Below are 19,471 nucleotides of genomic sequence, written 5' to 3'. Positions count from 1 at the left end.
GAAATCAAGAGGAGTCATTTTATTGCCTTCACTGGTAGACACAGAAATATCTTCTGAATTCTGTATTCTCCTAATAGAATAACAAAAGACTTCATTTACTGTAAACATAATACCATAAAACCATAATGGCTCTCTTAATGACAGTTTAACATCTCAGCTGACAGCTTCACCCACCTTAATCTTAGCCAAGAAACCAGACTAGTAGTGACAGTAACACCAGCAAAGGATACTTAATAACAACTAAACATATCACTGAAATTCATATAATTTATTCAATGCAGTCTCCCATTGCTCACTTGAAGCCTAGTTGATATTAATCTCATACATAATTTGATTTTTTTTAAGAAAATCTTATTCAAACTAGGAGCTATGCTTTCCAAAGGTTAGTTTACTGGTAGCAGTGTGAAGTAGTAATTAAAAAAATTTTTTTTTTTTTTTTTTTTACTTATTTATTGCCAATTAGCTTGAGGGAAAATAATTCTAAAAGTGCCAAGACATTGCAAGGCAGTGCAACAACTAATGTTCACCATGACACTTAATGTACCATATGTTGTTTAGGAAAGTATTAAGGTATTTCAGGGTATTTTCCATCTAGAATGTTTAAAATAAAAAAAATTCACTGCTAAAAAATCATAAATCCAATGACCAAGTCTCAGTTCTCATTTTTCTTGTCAGTAGCATTTGAAATCAATGATGATTTTTTTAAAAATGTTTATTTATTTTTAGAGAGAGACAGAGTGTGAGTCAGGGAGGGGCAGAAAGAGGGAGACACAGAAACAGAAGCAGGCTCCAGGCTCTGAGCTGTCAGCACAGAGCCCGACGCAGGGCTCGAACTCACGAACTGTGAGATCATGACCTGAGCTGAAGTCAGACGCTTAACTGACTGACCCACCCAGGAGCCCCTACAATAACGATTTTTAATCCAATACATCATACATCATACATGTAGTAGGAATACAAAAATGAAGAGAGAGGTTCCTACTTCCAAAGGATATATTATAGTGGAAAGATAAACATGGAAACAATGGCAATGCAACGAGAAATTTACTATAATGAAAGCTCTACCAGAATATCCACTGGACTTCATGGCAGAAATCTATACCAAGGGCCAATGACACGCTGTTTCATCTCTGCCCACATTTGATCTTGTTTTGTATAGGACTGGTAAGCTCTTCCTGTATTTTGGAATTTAGAAGGTTTTTACTTTGGGCCTAGATTAAAGCGAAAATTAAAAAAAACATGATATGCTAACGTTATTTCTACTTGTTTTTAACAGTGTGCCAGGGCAAAAAAGAATCACTGGTACAAGCAATGCATGACTTACTTCTTCCCAGTTTCTGAGGTTCAGAGTATTTATACAAATCTGTAGAAATGGAAGTACACAAAGAAATATCTCTAACATTTGAAATACCTGGCTGGAATGTACAATGGAGAGATAAATGGGAATGTTTCCTTTGGGGTAACTATATTTTAAGTTAGTCTAGAGTTTGTGGAAGAGAGGGCAGGAAAATGATGAATATGGAAACTGACTTATGAAGAACAATCAAAAAGATGAAAAGATTTCCATGGAAAACATAAGTTTAGAGAGATATAATAGTTTCAATAAATATTTACAGCACTAGTAGAAGGACTAAATTGCTGCAGATGGGAGGAATCTTAAAGATTAGCATGGAAAATAGAAGTCTTAAAGATACAATAATTTCTATAAATTATTTATAGTACTGTTAAGTAAAACACTGTTGCAGATAGAAAAAATTAAAATGAAGGATGGATATTTCAGATATATGACCTTAATTGTCAGAGCTGTCAAACAAAGATTTTTTGCAAGTATTTACTGTCAATCAGCGGTTGAATTACCATCTCTTACAGTAGAGAATAAAAGAACCCTATACTGGGGCAGAGGCTGGATAGGATATTCTTTTGAGTATCTTTTTCTTTGCTTAAATGGCTAATTCTATTCTGCCAACTGTTTTTGCCTATTCTTCTACATAGTTGTGTTTTTCTCATTTGCTGCAGTTTTGTTCTGTTAGTTGAATGGTTGCCAGTTACATCAGTTATAAATACTATCTCCATTTGAGGCTTGAATTTTCACTCTGTTCATAGTGCCTTTATAATACTTAAGTTCATTTCAATACAATAAAATTTACAACACTGCTATAGGGATTGTTATTCTTGTATCTTAAGAAATTCTTCCTTCTTATTTTGAGTTTGGTAGGATGTAATTGTTTATATTTTCTTTCAGTTTTTCTTTTCACATTTAATCCTTGAGCCCACTTGAATTACTTTTGTGAGTGGTGTAAAATAGGAATCATCTTTTTTCTTTATGGTGTACTACAATGGGTAACCAGTTCCCCTGGAACCATTAATTCAATATGCCATCTTTCCCAGTGATTTATAATGACATCTCTGTCTTGTACCAGATTCCACCAATGTTTGGAGAGTTTCCGGATTGCTAAATTGTTCTACTCATTTTTATATGGCCAGCAGAACCACGTTTTAACTTTACTGCACCAAGTAAGTGTTCATACGTTTTAGAGTGACTCCCTCAGCCACCCTTAGTTTTTCTTAGCTCTTTAAGTATTGCTCATAAATTTTAGGATAGGCAAGTCATTTCTGACAATAAACCCTATGAGAATTTTAATGGGAATGACTGAATCTGTAAACATATTAAGCATGAAATGCCATCTTTTAGAGTCTGTCCATCCATTTAAAATACAATTGCTTATTTTGGGAGTCTTGTGTCCTTCACTAGTTTTATGTTATCCATAAAGTTTTAAATGGCTTATTAGTTTCATTCTTAGATGTTTTGGTGCATTTACTGCTTTTGTTGCTATTGTAAATAAGATTTTTTAAACATAGGATTGTCTAACTAGGTGGTTGCTGATATGCAGTAATATATACTGATCTTGTGAGCAGTACCTTTTTGGAACTTTTTATCAGTTCTGATAAAAGTTATCCTATTCTTTCATATTTTCTACATCCATAACCATATTATTTATAAGCCATCACAATTTTGTTCATTCTTTCATTATAACACATTATTTATTATTCCTTATTTTCATACTTCCATTTTTTTCTCATCATGTTACAGAAGTCAGGACTTCTTATGGTCAGGGAAAATGTTGAAAATTGGCAACAGTGTACATTGTTGTTTTGTCCATTACTTTAAATCATTAGGTTACAATATTTTTGGTAGTGCCAGTGCCCATTTACTGTTCATTTTTATAAGTATTTTTTATTATATATGTATCAGCTTTTGTAGAATTTTTTAATGTATATATTAGGATGATACATTTCTTTTCTTTTTTCTTTTTCTTGGTAATGTGGAAAATCATGGAGGTTTTTCAAATGTGGACTCATCCATGCCTCCCTGTCATTATTTATTATGTTTTTACACTTCACTGTATTCAATTTGCTAGTATTTATTTAGGATGTTTGCACCTATGTTTGTAAGTCAGACTGGTTTGCAAATTTCTTTCTTTTGCTATTCTGTCTGGTTTTGGTATTAAGATTAGATCAATATTTCTTTCTTTTCTATTCTTTAAGATAGTCCACAAAAGGCAAAAATTATCTGTTGCTTTAACTATATGAACCTTATAAAACCATTTGTGTTTGATAATTTAAAGATTAATAAGTTACACTAACTGCCTATAAGTTGTCTACATTACTTATGGTTAGATTAGGTATTAAACTTATGGATTACATGATCTAATTTGAATAAATCAACTCACAAAATGAACAATGGGCTTAAATGAGTACTGTTAAGACATAAAGTGAGAATAATACGAAAAATGTAAGCACTAGCAAACAAACAAAGGAAGAACACTGCTACTGCTAGTGTGAGCACTTTATTGATTATAGGTAAGAACAGTGAATTCAGGCCAAAAATTTTAATTCCTAAGAAAACCATTTAAAATATGGATGTATAGCTTCTATCATGACTAATAAAATTCTCCCAAAGTCTATACTGTGTAATAAGATACTGGCAGTGAAGTCATGATTAGCAAGACATTTAAAAACTGTTTATAACATCTTTACTTCAACCTTAAAAATTTTAATTTGTGGAAAGATTAGTGCAGATATTGATGTGTATACATACACACACGAATCCACACATAAATGCCTCAAAGGATATGTGCTCCATTTTTTTTTTTTTAAAGATTTGGTGTGCAAGTATGCAAAGTTAGAGCCTACCCATCTATACCACAGCAGAATGGTTTTATTAAAAAAATCTGATTTCATTACTGTCCACTTGAAGCAATCTAGCAGCTCTCTGTGGTCCTAAGAAAGAAAATCTTATTATTTCCTACATAGCTTTTTCATAATCTGATCCTTATTTCTTTGGCTTAATCTATTAACATTCTCTCCCTTACTCTCTATGGTACAAGCCACATTAGACTAAATGGTTCCTATCCTGAAGTATGAGCACTGAAATTACATGAGACAAGAAGTTATCCCCCCAAATCATCAAGAAGACTATTTAAGGTATAGATTTATATATACTATCATTTGAAAAGGATTTTCACACACATATTTGTGTACTTTGCTGAGAACAGCACAGTCATTTAAATAATTTACTTGTTTTCTACATATAGTTGAGTCTGCCTTATCACTTAAGTTCACAGAATCACAGAATGTAAAGATTGGAAATTTACTTTTAAAATGTCACTTATTCCAGCCACTCATCTGATGCTTTTGTAAACCTCTAATGATAAGGCAACCACTTTCCACTTGGAGAAATGTCTGATCCTTAGAAATATTCTTTCATAAATGGACCTGAAATCTGTTTCCATCTAATTTCCAGATCCTAATTCTACTCCTGGGTTATTCAAAGAAAGTTCCATCCTACTTTAGTCTAATGGCCATACAAATATTTACAGATCACTATGTTACTGCTAAGGCTTCTCTTCTGTGGTAGTAAGGAACAGGAGGTACAGAGTATGGAGACCAGGGTTTGGCTATCTTTTATGAGTTGGTTAGCTCATATTTGACTTTCACATTGCTCTAATTAGTTTGTTATTATTACTGTCAAGTAACAAATGAGGAAACTAATGCTCCAATAGGTAAAGTTACCTTTTCAAGTAAGTTGCAGAGCTGAGATTTCAACTACAAGTTTGTTAGACACCAAAGGCTATGTTTCAGTATTGTTACAACACTGAACTGCCTCCCACAAAGAGCTCAAAGAGGGTATGAAACATGGAAGAGCAAAAAGAAAGCAAGCAAAACTCTAAAAATCCTATACTTTCTAACTTCCAAAATTCTATGTATTGATGTATTTTTTCCTCAGGACTTATGATGTGTCATCTTGGACCTTTCTGTCTTATAAACTAATTATTATCTTAATATTTCTCAGATTTTTCTATATAAACACCCATGACCCAAAATTAGGGAAGCAAAAAGAGAAAATTATTTCCATATTTCATCCCCTTTCAATTTTAATCTGTCTCATATAATGAAAAGACTATCTTTTTAAACATTGACTAGGTACTCTTCTTTAGAACTCCAAAACACACTGCCTTCTGTGATCAAACTTAATGCTGATATTTTCCTGTCTTCAAGGATTGACAACACGATCCCTAACTTGTGTTAACAAAAGATACTTGTTCTCTCTTCTCCAGGCAAACGCTTATTTGGCAACTGCCACAAGCATTTAGAAGGCCCTTCCTTCCTTTCCTCTGTGAATCATCACTCTTCCTTCAATTAAGTATTAGATAAGTCCAACATACCTTTCATCATTCAGGACTCCTATGAAAAATGTATCTCTATATAGTTAACTGTGTGATTATATTATATTTATCACATATATTTACTTTTCTCTTTCCCAGTTACATTATAACTAATTGATGAAAAATCAATTCATTTTTATTTTTCACTTAAGTATAAAAAACTGAACAGCAAGTGCTTAATTAATATTCTCAGCTGTACATTTTAAAAATACGTTTTTATGGGATGCCTGGGTGGCTCAGTTGGTTAAGCATCCGGCTCTTGGTTTCAGCTCAGGTCATGATCTCATAGTCGTGAGTTCAAGCCTCGCGTTGGGCTCCGCTCTGACAGTGAAGAGCCTGCTTGGGATTCTCTCTCTCTCTCCCTCTCTGTCTCTCTCTCCCTCCCTCCCTCCCTCCCTTCTCCCTCTCCCTCTCTTTCTTAGCGCTCTCTCTCTCTCTCTTTCTCTCTCTCCCTCCCTCTCTCCCTCTCCCTCTCTTTCTTTCTCTCTGACCCTCCCCTGCTCACTTGCTCTCTCAAAAAAAAATAAAATTAAAAAACTTTTTTTAAATTAAATAAAGAATACAAATGATAGTCTTACCATACACTTTATTATGAAAAGAGACAAAGAGCAACTCAAATTTCCTCTCATATAATAAACAAAGTCAAATGAATATAAAATTCAGCACTTCTCTCTAGTTCATATCACATAGGCCAATTACACATAATATTACTTCTAAAATATATTTCTTTATGAATATAAGGTTTATATATATTAAATAATACTAAAACAAAGCATTATGTTTTACACACACACACATAAACACACACACACACACACACACACACACACACACACACACACAGAGTCTTACCTTGCTGAGTGTTTTGTTCTTGCATTCGATTCACAGTGAGGTCTAAGGGGCCTTCCTGCTCTTCCTGAAGGGAGTTTTCTGCTTGATTCATTTGGATACTTTTACATATTAGACTTGGTCCAATTGAACCATTTCTATTTTCTTGAATTTTACCGCTTTTTGAAATATACTCAATTGCAAACTGACGTATCATCTTTTTCATTAATTCCTGAGCAACTAAGGGAATGTTAGGATCACAGTTCTGAGGAAGATCTAGGGAAGAAATAAATATGATAAGCATTAAAAAGGAGAAATGCAAAATACCAACACTTAAATTTATTTTTATTAAAAATTAATGGTTTCAGAAGTCTTTTAGTTCAGTCCACAATAGCTAATGGTTTCTAGGACTTAGCAACAGAAACCTTGTAGATTTAATTAGTATTACATCAACCCAAAACTTGGCATATTTAATCATTTCTTAAAAACAAACACTTTTGGTTCCAAACTAAAATACAGACAAAGAATTAGAGAAGCAAAACAGCTTATTTTCAGTTTTAATTCAAAGGTATTCTACTAGATATTAAAACACAATGTGAACATAAATTGTAACTAGGCAATTTCTTTTTTTTTTTTTTTTTTTAAATTTTTTTTTTCAACATTTTTAATTTATTTTTGGGACAGAGAGAGACAGAGCATGAACGGGGGAGGGGCAGAGAGAGAGGGAGACACAGAATCGGAAACAGGCTCCAGGCTCCGAGCCATCAGCCCAGAGCCTGACGCGGGGCTCGAACTCACGGACCGCGAGATCGTGACCTGGCTGAAGTCGGACGCTTAACCGACTGCGCCACCCAGGCGCCCCGTAACTAGGCAATTTCTAACAATATACAAAGTAAGTGCATGCATTAACTATTAAACAAAACATCTAAATTCTTATAACTATTACCATTAAAATTTTCAATTCTATCAAATGTGTATTCTATATAGAATCCTATATAGAATAACCTGAAGGTCATCAAAAATTTTTCTTTCCTCAACCTACACTGAGAAATTCCAATCATAAAGAAAAGGTAAAGAACTCTACAGTGACACAGGCGGCTTCTACCAAGATTCAAGAATTGTTAGTATTCGACCATACTTAGTTTTTAAACTTTTTTGTTTGTTTGCAGAACGACTGCAAGCAAATTGTAGAATTATGACGTTTCACTCCTAAATATTTCAGCATGTATCTATTAAGACTCTCCTATAAAAACGGCAATACCATTATTGAGGGTCTTAATTCTTGACCTCAAAACATGTTGATCTGCTATAACTATAATGAAGGTCAGCAATGATAGACAATTCTGGTTGAACTTGTACAAGAGGTAAAACAATTGAATGATTTATATAAGAGGTGTGGAATAAGGACAGACTACTTGTAAACACAGTATAGTGATAAGGAGTTTTGGTATTGGGGAGACTAGGTAGTGGTGGTTTTTCTACACGCGTGCTTCTGGCCTCCAATCCTTTCATTTATTCTGCTCCTTCAGAGGTAGACCTATTGGTAAATTGGAAAGGATTAACTATGCAGATGTGATTAGGCTGCATACTTCTTCCTCTTAGAATTGAACCTTGAGATACTAAGCCTTTGCTCCTTAAATACCTTAACTCTTACCCAGGCAGATTAGTGTTATTTGAATAGGCATGCCTTGATCCAGGGCTGTCTGAGACTGAAGGATTAAGTCTCTTTAGTTTTGGGGTTCAGTATTAGCTGAAGCACATGTCTAAGAGATTTGAAGACAAGTTCCCCAAAACATCTACTGTTATAGATCCATGACTCTAAAATATAAGGGCGGCAGTTTGCCTGGGTGGCTCAGCTGGTTGAGTGTCTGACTCTTGATTTCAGTTCAGATCATGATCCCAGGGTCGTGGGATTGAACCCTGCATCAGGCCCCATGCTGAGTGTGGAGCCTGCTTAGGATTCTCTCTCTCTCTCATTCTCTGTCTCTGTCTCTGTCTCTCTCTCTCCACCCCCCAACAAGCTCTCTTGCCAGCTTGTGTATGCTCTCTCTAAAATAAAAACATAGATAAAAAAATTTTTTAAGTGCGAAATGGTTTGAAAACATGTACTATTTAGAGGTGAGGAGAAGCAACAAACTGTCTCTACCATGACCACTACCAAATGTGATAGCAAAATGTGATCTAGGCTGAAATGAATCTATTTATAGTCCCCCAGAAGTATCAATATATTTGATCACAGGGTACTGTTTTGGACCTGCTGGAGATGTTACATAATAAACATCCTGGTTACATTACCTCTTTCAAAACAAAAAAATTAAATTCTCAAAAAAACATCTGAGAGAAGGAACTGTGGATCTATAAAAAAATAACATTTTAGCCTTCACGTTTATTCATTTAGAACCCAATAGGGAAGAGAGGCACTACTGTTTTTAGGTACTAGCAGGGGAAAAAGGCTTAGCTATAGGTTGCAATCTTAGCCATGTTTATGAGCTCAGGGTAATCACATACCCCTCTATGTTTTAGTTTCTCTGTTCATAAAAATGGAAATGATAACAGAATCTTAGAAATCATAATAGAGCTTGCTCACAGGATATTTTAAAGTTACACAGGATTGGAGATAAAATACTGAATTCCTGTACTTGGCACATTTTAACAGTCTAGTAAACATTAGCTATTAAGATGCAGACTGAGCAGTTGTATTTTATTTAAGTCACAAACTGCCAAATAAGTAAAAATATTAACTAGGTTAGCATAAAATTATTAACTAATAGAAAAATAGAAAGGACCTAATTTCTAAGTACATGTAAATACTTTTTGGTCCAGAATAGGCGATATTAGCACATGTACCCTAAATGACGTGATTCACTAAAACAAGAAATTTTCATGTTGTATACATAGGGATTCCCAGTATGTATCATTTCTTGATTATTACCTACAGGAATTGTTGAAGGCTTCTGTGAACATTCTTTTCCATCTTTTTTCAAGCCTAATTTTGCTTTGTAATATGTGAAAAAAGGAGATACTGGATTTATTTCTTGGTATTTTGTTTAACTATCCTACAATTTATTGAATAATGTCAACTTATAAATTCAAAATAATTAAATTTACCAAAAAAAGAATAGAAACATATCTGGATTCATGTCATCTTCCTAGGGCTACAATTTAGGGTTGAGTTTATAGCTAAGTTTAAAGCAGAATACATAATGCTGCCTATTCTTTTCACGTACTCAGTTTTGGCCCTTTGTATTGGGGAATACGTGTATGTTTAATTAATTAAAAAAGAGAAAGACAAAGAGACCAAGAAAATGCTGCTGATTAGCCACTGAGCCTTTTAGATTATGTGCACAAGCAAATGAGTTAACTAGAGATACAGACCAGGAATCATAATGTTTTTAAAGGTCAGGCAAGTAATATTTGGCTAGAAGAGAGAATGCTGCCACATGGAAATAGTGTCTATTGCCCCAAGAAGACAAAAACAACTTTTTTACCCTGTCTCCTCATTTTTCAAATTTAACTAATTCAAAGTTTAACAAGCTCTTTGTAATAGCCAGTTTCAAGATGCTTCCTCAATGATTCCAACTCCTGGTTTCATTCTGTTGTGTACTCTCTTCCATGTTACATCAGCTGTGGTATGGGTGATCAAGAGCATACTAAAGAAGCATGTCACTTCCAAGATTAAGTTATAAAAGAATAAAGTATCAAGTAACTCTTGAATGTTAGTGTTTCCTGTCTCCTCATACCCTCACTCCCCATCCCCTATTCTGTCCTTCAATCTCTCTTATTACTCACTCCAGAGGAGACCATACTGTTAGAAGCTCTATAGAGAGACTCACATGGAGAGGAACTGGTCTCCTGCAAACAACCAATGAATGAACTTGGAAGAAGATACTCTAGATCAATCAAATCCCAGATGACTGTAACCCTAGCTGACCCTTTGATTACAGCCAAGTGAGAAACCACACTGGAAACATCCAGCTATGCTGCTCTGAGGGTCCCAGCTCAGAGAAAATGTGAGATAATAAATGTTTGCTATTTTAAACTGCCAAATTTTGGGGATAAATGGCAAAAATAAATAAAACAAATTTTTGTATGTGTTAGTTGAGATATTGCTGTAAGAAAAATGCATGTTTGGCTTTAGAACCAGGCAGTGGGCTTTGGGGAGAACTAACATTGTAAATTGAACAGTATGGAAGAAGTTGCTAATAGGAGCTTCATGGTCTTTGATAAGGTGTGTACAGTGAGGATTTGTAGGACAATGATGTAAATGTTATTGGAAAGTAGAGGAAAGAATATACTTATTTTGTAGTGGCAGAAAGTTCTATAACACTATTGTTTACAGTAATCTGGAAAGTAGAAAATGTAAGCAATAAATTAGGTGATCTATCTAGGGAAACTCCTAAGGAAAGTGTTGAGATGCCCTCTGGTCTCTTAGTAATTATATAAAATGTAAGAGGAGAGCTATACTAAAGGGAGTATTGTTAAACAAAAAGAAACCAGGTCTTGATTATTTTGAAATTTTTCAGTGTGTGTGTGTGTGTGTATATTGTGTGTGTACACACACAATATACATACATACATACATACATACATACAGCAAATGAGGCTAAAATGAAAAAAGGTTGAGCAAAGACCAAATCGGGGGAATAGCCAGGAACACGGCTTCAAAAGGGTGGCTTTTCTCCCGATTTGACTCTCTTAATGTTGTGGGACTCATGTGAATTTTTAATTTTAATTTTTTTGTGAGTGGGGTGCGTCATTCCTTTAAACAAAAGAACTTTAGAATTAACCAAATCTTTGCAGGAAGTGTCTATTCAAGAATATTGGCTAGATCTTGGTAAGAATAGTAAGAATGTTTTCAGTTGCTCTATTCCTACTCTCCCTTCCTACTTCTGAGGTAGCCTGTTCCCAGGCAAAGACAAACAATGTTATGGTTCTAGATATTTAAAGCGATCCCTGCCCAACCATCAGCTGACCACTAAGCTAACCAAGCAGAGATGTTACAGCCACACAATACAAAGAATACTGACTTTAATGACTTCATAGAATAGATCAGAAAAGTTATTAAACAAACAACAACATATAGCAACAACGAACCCTGAGGTGGAGAATAATCTGATTTCTACCAGTGCCAAACTGTAGTATTTAAAATATCCAGTTTTTTAAAAAAAACATTATAAGAAATGCAAAAAAACAAATAAGAAACAAAACAAACAAACAAACAAAACAAGGAAATATGGCCCATACACACAGGAAGAAAACAACCAACAGAAAATGTCTCTGAGGAAGCCCAGATATTGAAATTATTAGACAAAAACTTAAAATCAGACATTTTCAATATATTAAAAAAACTAAAGGAAACCATGTATAAAGGAATAAAGGAAAGTATCAGGAGGATATCTCAGCAAATAAAAACAAAGTTTTTAAAAAGAACCAACTAGAAATTATTGAAAAGTACACTAATTAAAATGCAAAATTCGGGGTGCCTGGGTGGCTCAGTCAGTTAAAGATCTGACTTCGGCTCAGTTCATGATCTCGCAGTTTGTGAGTTTGAGCCTCACATCAGGCTTGCTGCTGTCAGCACAGAGCCCACTTTGGATCTTCTGTTTCCCTCTCTCTCTCTGTCCCTCCCCCATTTGCACTCTTTCTCTCTCAAAAATAAATAAAACATTAAAAATAAAATAAAATAAAATGCAAAATTCACTAGGTTGGATACAACAACAGATCTGAACTGGCAGAAAAAAGAATCAATGAATTTGAAGATAGGCTCATTGATATTACCCATTCTGAGGAGAGAGAGAAAGCCCATTGATAATAAGCCATTCTGAGAGAGAGAAAAGAAGGTAGGAAGAGTGGGAAGGAAGCAAAGAAGGAAAAAAGGAATGATGGACAGACGGGTGGTAGGTAGGTGAGGGGAGGGGGAGGGTAAAGGAGGGAAGGAGGAAGGAAAAAAAGAAAGAAAAATAAGTAACAGTCTCAGAGACCTATGGAATACTATCAAATATACCAACATTACAAATGGTAGTCCTAGAAGGAGAGGAGAGAAAGAGGCACAAAGAATAGTGGAAGAAACGATGGCTAACAATGTCTCAGATTTGATGAAAAACCGTATCTACATATCCAAGAAGCTCAACAAACACCAAGTAGGGTAAACTCAAAGAAAGCTACATTTAAAAGCAACTTAATCAAGTGGTCAGAAACCAAAGAGCAAGTCCTGAAAGTACCAAGGAAAAAAACCTCAATTCATCACATACAAGATCCTCAATGAGATTAAGTGCCAATATCACACCAGAAACGATGAAGGCCAGAAGGCAGTGAGATGACCTACTCAAGGAACTGAAAGAAAAGACTGTCAACTAAGAATTCCAAATTCTGCAAAAGTATCCTTTAGAGACACAGGAGAAATTTAGACATTCTCAGATAAACAAAAACAGAAAACTTGCTGCAAGCAGACCTGACCTAATAAAAGGACACTGGACAGTAACTCAAATCCCCACAAAGAAATAATAAGCATCAGTACAGTAACTATATAGGTAAAAATACAGCATAAATATATTTTTTGGTTCTGTTTTTCCTATCTAATTTAGAATGTAACTGCTAAAGCAATAATTGCAAATATCTCTCAGTGGACAATGTATGAAGATGTAACATGGAGAACAAAAGCAGCACAGAGAAGGGGAAATGAAATGGAGACATATAGGATCATATTTTTTATATACTACTGAAATTAAATTGGTATTAATCTGAACTATTGTCTATTAGGATGCTAACTGTAATCCTCAGACAACCATTTAAGAAAATACCTGAAAAAATATAGTAAAATACACAACAAAGGAATTAAATATCTACTGAACACAAAAGAAAGTAATAATGGAAACAGAGAAAACAAAAAGAAATAAGACAGACTGAAAACAAATAGCAAACGATAGATGTAAATCCTACCTCATCAGTAATTACTTTAAAGGTAAATGGAAAAGCAGAGACTGGCAAAATGTATTAAAAAGAATAACCCAACTATATGCGGTCAAAACAGACTTTTTTTTTTTTTTTTTTTAAGAGAGCAAGTGAGCAGGGGAGAGGGGCAGAGAGAGAGAGAGAGAGAGAGAAATAGAGAATCTTAAGCAGCCTTCATGCTCAGTGTGGAGCCCAATGTGGGGCTCGATTCCACGACCCTGGGATCATGACCCCAGCCAAAATCAAGAGTTGGACACTCAACTAACTGAGCCACCCAGGTGCTCCAAAAGAGAGACTTTAAATTCAAAGATGGAAAAATTCTGAAAGAAACAGGACGGGGGGGAAAACATCCCATTATGCAAACAGTAACCAAAAGAAAACTGGTGTGGTTCTACTGATACCAGGAAAAATCTATTCTATGACAAATATTGTCCATAAAAATGGAGGTCACTTTATAATGATAAAGGTTCAATTTATTGAGAAGTTATAATAATTATAAACATATATGTACCTAACAATAGAGTCCAAAAATACATGAAGACATAACAATTAAAGGGAGACATAAAATATTCAATACTAACAGTTGGAAACTTCAATAAAACACTTTTAATAATGGATAGAAAAACCAGAAAATAGATCAACTAATAGAAGACTTCAACAACACTATAAATCAACTAGATCTAACAAACATATATGGAGCACTCCATTCCCAAAACAGCAGAATATATATTTGTGTCAAATGCAGGTAGAAATTCTCCAAGATAGACCACATGTTAGGCCACAAAACAAAAAGATTAAAAACTTAAAAAGTCTGTTCTCCAACATCAAAGAAATGAAAAAGAAACAAGTAACAAAAGGAAATTTGGGAAATTCACAAAACATGAAAATTTAAAAAAACATATTCCTAAACACCAAATGAGTAAAATACTGGGTCACAAAAGATATTAGAATATACTGAAATTTGAATGAAAAGGAAAATACAACATACCAAACAGTATGAGATGCAGCTAAAGCAGTGCTTGGAGGGCAATTTATAGCTGTAAAAAAACATATTTTTAAAGAAATTCATACCAAAAACCCATTAGCCTAACCTGCCTTGAGAGTAAATGAATTGAAAACTAAACTCAAAGCAAACAAAAAGAAGGAAATAAATAAAAGGTCAGAGCAGAAAAAAAAAGAACAGAAAAACAACACAGAAGATCACTGAAACCAAAGGTTGGTTCTTTGAAGAGATCAACAAATTTATAAACCTGTCGCTAGACTGACCAAGAAAGAAAAAAAAAAGAGAAGATTTAAGTTGTTAAAATCAGGAATAAAGGAAGAGACATCACCATTAACCTTAAAGAAACATAAAAGAGAATCAGAAAATACCATTAAAAATCATACATCAACAAAGTAGATATCCTAAACTAATATAACACTATGTTAGCTACACAGTAATAAAAGTAAAATTAAAAAAAAAAAAAACCTAGATATCCTAGACAAAATGACTAATTTCCTATAAAGGCACACACTACCAAACTGACTCAAAGATGTAATAGAAAATCTAAATAGATCTGTAATAAATAAAAAAAAACAGTGAATAATTAAAAAACTTGCCACAAAGAATAGCCCAGGGACAGACAGATTTTACTGGTGAATTCTATTAGACATTAAAAAAAAAATTAACACAAATGCTTCACAAATTTTAAAAAAGGGAAGAGGAAGGAACACTTCCCAACTCATTCTGTGACAGCAACATTAACCTAATATCAAACTAGACAAGGATATCACAAGAAAAGAAAACTACCAAGCCAAATAAAAACTATCCATTATGAAGAGACACAAAAATCCTAAATGAAATACTAGCAAACAGAATCCAGCAATACATAAAAAAGAACTATATACCAAGAATTTATCCCAAGAATGCAAGGTCAATTCAACATATAAAAACCAATTAGTCACTGTAATATAACATTAATAAAGGACAAAAGCCAAATAATCTCCATAGATGTAGAAAAGCACTTGACAAAATCCACTAACCATTCATATACAAAACACTAAACAAGCTAGGAACAGAAGAAAACTACCTCAATTTAAGAAAGGGCACCTATGAAAAATCACAGGTAACATCATATTTAATGGTGAAAGATCAAAAGCTTTCCCTCTAAGATCAGGAACAAGACACAAGACAAGGATATATATTTTCACCACTTTTATTCATACACTACTCACTATTCACTTTCATTCATATACTAGAGGTTCTAACCAAGGCAATTAGGTAAGAAAAATAAATAAAAGACATTTAGATTGGAAAAGTAGAAGTAAAACTCTGTACATAACAATCTTTTTTAAAAATGTTATTTTAGGGGCGCCTGGGTGGCTCAGTCGGTTAAGCGGCCGACTTCAGCTCAGGTCACTATCTTGCGGTCCGTGAGTTCGAGCCCCGCGTCGGGCTCTGGGCTGATGGCTCAGAGCCTGGAGCCTGCTTCCGATTCTGTGTCTCCCTCTCTCTCTGCCCCTCCCCCATTCATGCTCTGCCTCTCTCTGTCTCAAAAATAAATTTAAAAACTTTAAAAAAAAATTTTTAAATGTTATTTTAATTCTATAGTTAACATACAGTGTTATATTAGTTTCAGGTATGCAACAAAGTGATTCATAATAAAATCTTATATAGATAAATTTCTAAGGAATCCACACACACACAATTTTAGAGATAATAATTAAGTTCAGCAAGACAACAAGAAATCATATAAATAAACAAAAATTAATTTTACTCCTATACAATGGCATTAAACATTTCCAAAATGAAATAAGTAAGAAAGTGATTCCATTTACAACAGGAACAAAGAATAAAATACTCAGAGGAGTAAGTTAACAAAGAAGTGGAAGTTTTGTATGCTAAAAATGATGAAACACACTTTTATTTTTTTTCTTTTTTAAAGTCTTTTTTTATTTTTATTTTTTTAATATATGAAATTTATTGTCAAAAAAAAAAAAGAACTGAAAACAAACTGAGGGTTGATGGGGGGTGGGAGGGTGGGTGATGGGCATTGAGGAAGGCACCTGTTGGCATGAGCACTGGATGTTGTATGGAAACCAATTTGACAATAAATTTCATATTAAAAAAAATTAAACACTAAAAAAAGGAATAAATAAATAAACATTAAAAAATAAAATAAATAAAAACAAACCAAAAAAAAATGATGAAACTCAAAGACAGCCTAAGTAAATAGAAATCCATCCTATGTTCATGACTGGAAGATGTAATATTGTTAATATGGTAACACCCCACAAAGAGATTCAATACAATCTCTACCAAAATCCCAGATGGCATTTTTGCAGAAATTGGCAGGTTGATCTAAAATGCATAAGGAAATGCAAGGAATCCAGAATAGCCAAAACATCTTGAAAAAAAAAGAACTAAATTGAAAGATTAGCACTTCCTGATTTTGAAAATTACTATAAAGTGCAATAATCAAGACAAGGTATTACTAGTATAAGGTTAGACATATAGATGAATGGAGTAAAACTGAGCCCCAAAATAAACCCTTACATCTACAGTCAATTTATTTTTGATAAGAGTATCAAGACAATTCAATGGGGGAAAGAAGTCTTTTCAACAAACGGTACTGGGACAACTGGATATTTACATACAAAATGAAGTTTGATCTCTACCTCATACCCTTTATAGTAATTAACTGAAAATGGATCAAAGACCTCAATAGGGGAGCTAGAACCTTAAAAATCTTAGAAGAAAATATATGTATAAAACTTCAAAACCTTGGATTAAGGCACCGATTCCTTACGCATGACACCAAAAGCATAAGCAACAAAAGAAAAAAATAGATATACTAGACTTGATCAATATTAAAAACTTTTGTGCTTCAAAGGACACTACCTTTGTGAAGTGAAAGGACAGTCCACTCAATGGGCGTAAATATTTATAAATCATGTCTGATAAGAATCCAGTGTCCACAGCATATAACGAACTCCTACAAATCAGCAATAAAAAAATATGCCCAAATAAAAAATGGCAAATGATTTGAGTCGATAGTTCTCCAAAGAAGATATTACTAATGGCCAATAAGTACATGAAAAAGATGCTTAACATCATTTCCCATGAGGGAAAAAAATGCAAGTCAAAACCACAGTGAGATATCATTTCACACCCAAAAGGATAAAGTGCTCATGAGGATATTAAGAAATCTGAACCCTCAAACACTGCTGGTGAGACTGCAAAATGGTGTAGCCATTTCAGAAAACACACTGGCAGTTCTTCAAAAATGTAAACAAATAATTACCATTATGATCCAGCAAATTCCACTTCAAGGTATATACCCAAGGAAAGTGAAAACATATGTCTAACCAAAAACAAGTGCATGAATGTTCATGGTAGCATTATTTGTAATAGCCAAGAAGTGGAAACAACCCAAATGAACATCAACTGGTGAATGCACGTATCCATACAACAGAGTATTATTCAATCATAAAAAGGAATGAAGAACTGATACATATTATAAGGATGAACCTTGAAAACATTATGCTAAATGAAGGCTGTACATGGTATGATTCTATTCATAAGAAATGTCTAAAACAGACCAATCTATTGAGACAGAGAGTATGTTTAGTGGTTGCCAGAGCCTGAGGGAAGGTAGGAAAAGGATGAGAGAGTGTTAATCTGTTAAGAGGTTTAGGATGATGAAATGTTCAGGAATCGGATAGCAGTGATGGTTGCAAAACTCAGTGAATGAGTACACTAAAACCCACTAAATTGTATACTTTTAAAATAGTTAATTTTATAATACGTGGATTGTATCTCAATTAAAAAAAAACAGAAAGGAATAACTCAGAAAGTGGAACATGACAGACCCAAGTCATAAAGAATCATTCTTAGGCCTTAAGATCAAAACAAGTTCCAACTTTTGCCCAGCTGGATTTCAGAATTGCTATGAATAGTGACCTCCATGTGCGCCCCATTTCCCCAATTCTGAAGAGTGGTTACAACAGTTATCCCATGCCTGTCCCACCACTGTTTGTTGGGTGTGTGTGGGCAGGTAACTTGCCTTTTTACTTAAAAACAAAAAAAAACTCCACTTTTTAAAAAAATCGTTTATTCATTTTTTGGAGAGAGAGACCACGAGTGGGTGGAGGGGCAGAGAGAGAGACACAAAGAATCTGAAGTAGGCTCCAGGCTCTGAGCTGTCAGGACAAAGCCCAACTCGGGGATCGAAACCATGAACCTCAAGATGACCTGAGCCGAAGTCGGTCGCTTAACCAACTGAGCCACCCAGGTGCCCCTTAAAGGTCTATAGAACAAGAGGAACTACATTTGAAGCACTGTACTTAAAGAGCTATACCCAAAGAACCATGCTTGCACCTGGAACTAAATCAGATCACGAGATAATATGGTAGTAACGGTAAGATTTTTGGAGGTCTTGGGCAAAGATGAGTATATTTTGCAAATAGAGAGAGACGTGAATCACTGGGGACCTAAAGATTTTAACTTCCTTGTATTCACACCTTTGTTTATCACACACTGATAGGTAGCATTATTTACCTAAGAGGAATAGCTACTCTTGAAAGCAATCTAAGAATATTGATTGTGTTGTCTCAATTATGAGATCATGAATGTGGAAAATATGTCACTAATCCAAAAAAAATTTTTAAAGGCCAGGATGTGGCATTTTTGTATGCTTTCCCCATCTCCATTTCCCTTCTCTTCATTTTGATAGCTATATTAACAACAGTTAACACCGATTTAGCACTTATAGAACTGACATATATTGATATCATTTAATGACAAGTATCATATCAGTGCAAATAATGATATAGTTAAAAGGGAAGCAAAGTCCTATGGAATCATTTATGGTACACAGTTTTTGCCCTTGCTTTTTATTTTTTCCCAATTTTTTTCTTCTAAACATTTCAATCTACAGAAAAGTTACAATGTACTTCCACAAAATTTTACCTCTATAAATGTCAAC

General features: G+C 34.1%; 1 protein-coding gene across 13 annotated transcripts in view; it reads right to left on the bottom strand.

The window, feature by feature from the left end:
• LCORL (ligand dependent nuclear receptor corepressor like) overlaps nucleotides 1–19,471 on the bottom strand; it is a 168,900-nt gene that overhangs the window by 49,883 nt on the left and 99,546 nt on the right. For all 13 annotated transcript variants that reach the window (XM_058722990.1, XM_058722999.1, XM_058723002.1 and 10 more), the window contains one exon: nucleotides 6,579–6,830. In XM_058722990.1, the coding sequence (XP_058578973.1) occupies nucleotides 6,579–6,830 (252 nt within the window). The remainder of the gene's footprint in view (nucleotides 1–6,578; nucleotides 6,831–19,471) is intronic.

The sequence above is a fragment of the Neofelis nebulosa genome, chromosome 3 (genome assembly GCF_028018385.1).
Source record: "Neofelis nebulosa isolate mNeoNeb1 chromosome 3, mNeoNeb1.pri, whole genome shotgun sequence".
NCBI classification, from domain to species: domain Eukaryota; kingdom Metazoa; phylum Chordata; class Mammalia; order Carnivora; family Felidae; genus Neofelis; species Neofelis nebulosa.
Note: the sequence above shows the minus strand (reverse complement) of the source record. Positions and strands in the feature narration are given on the sequence as shown.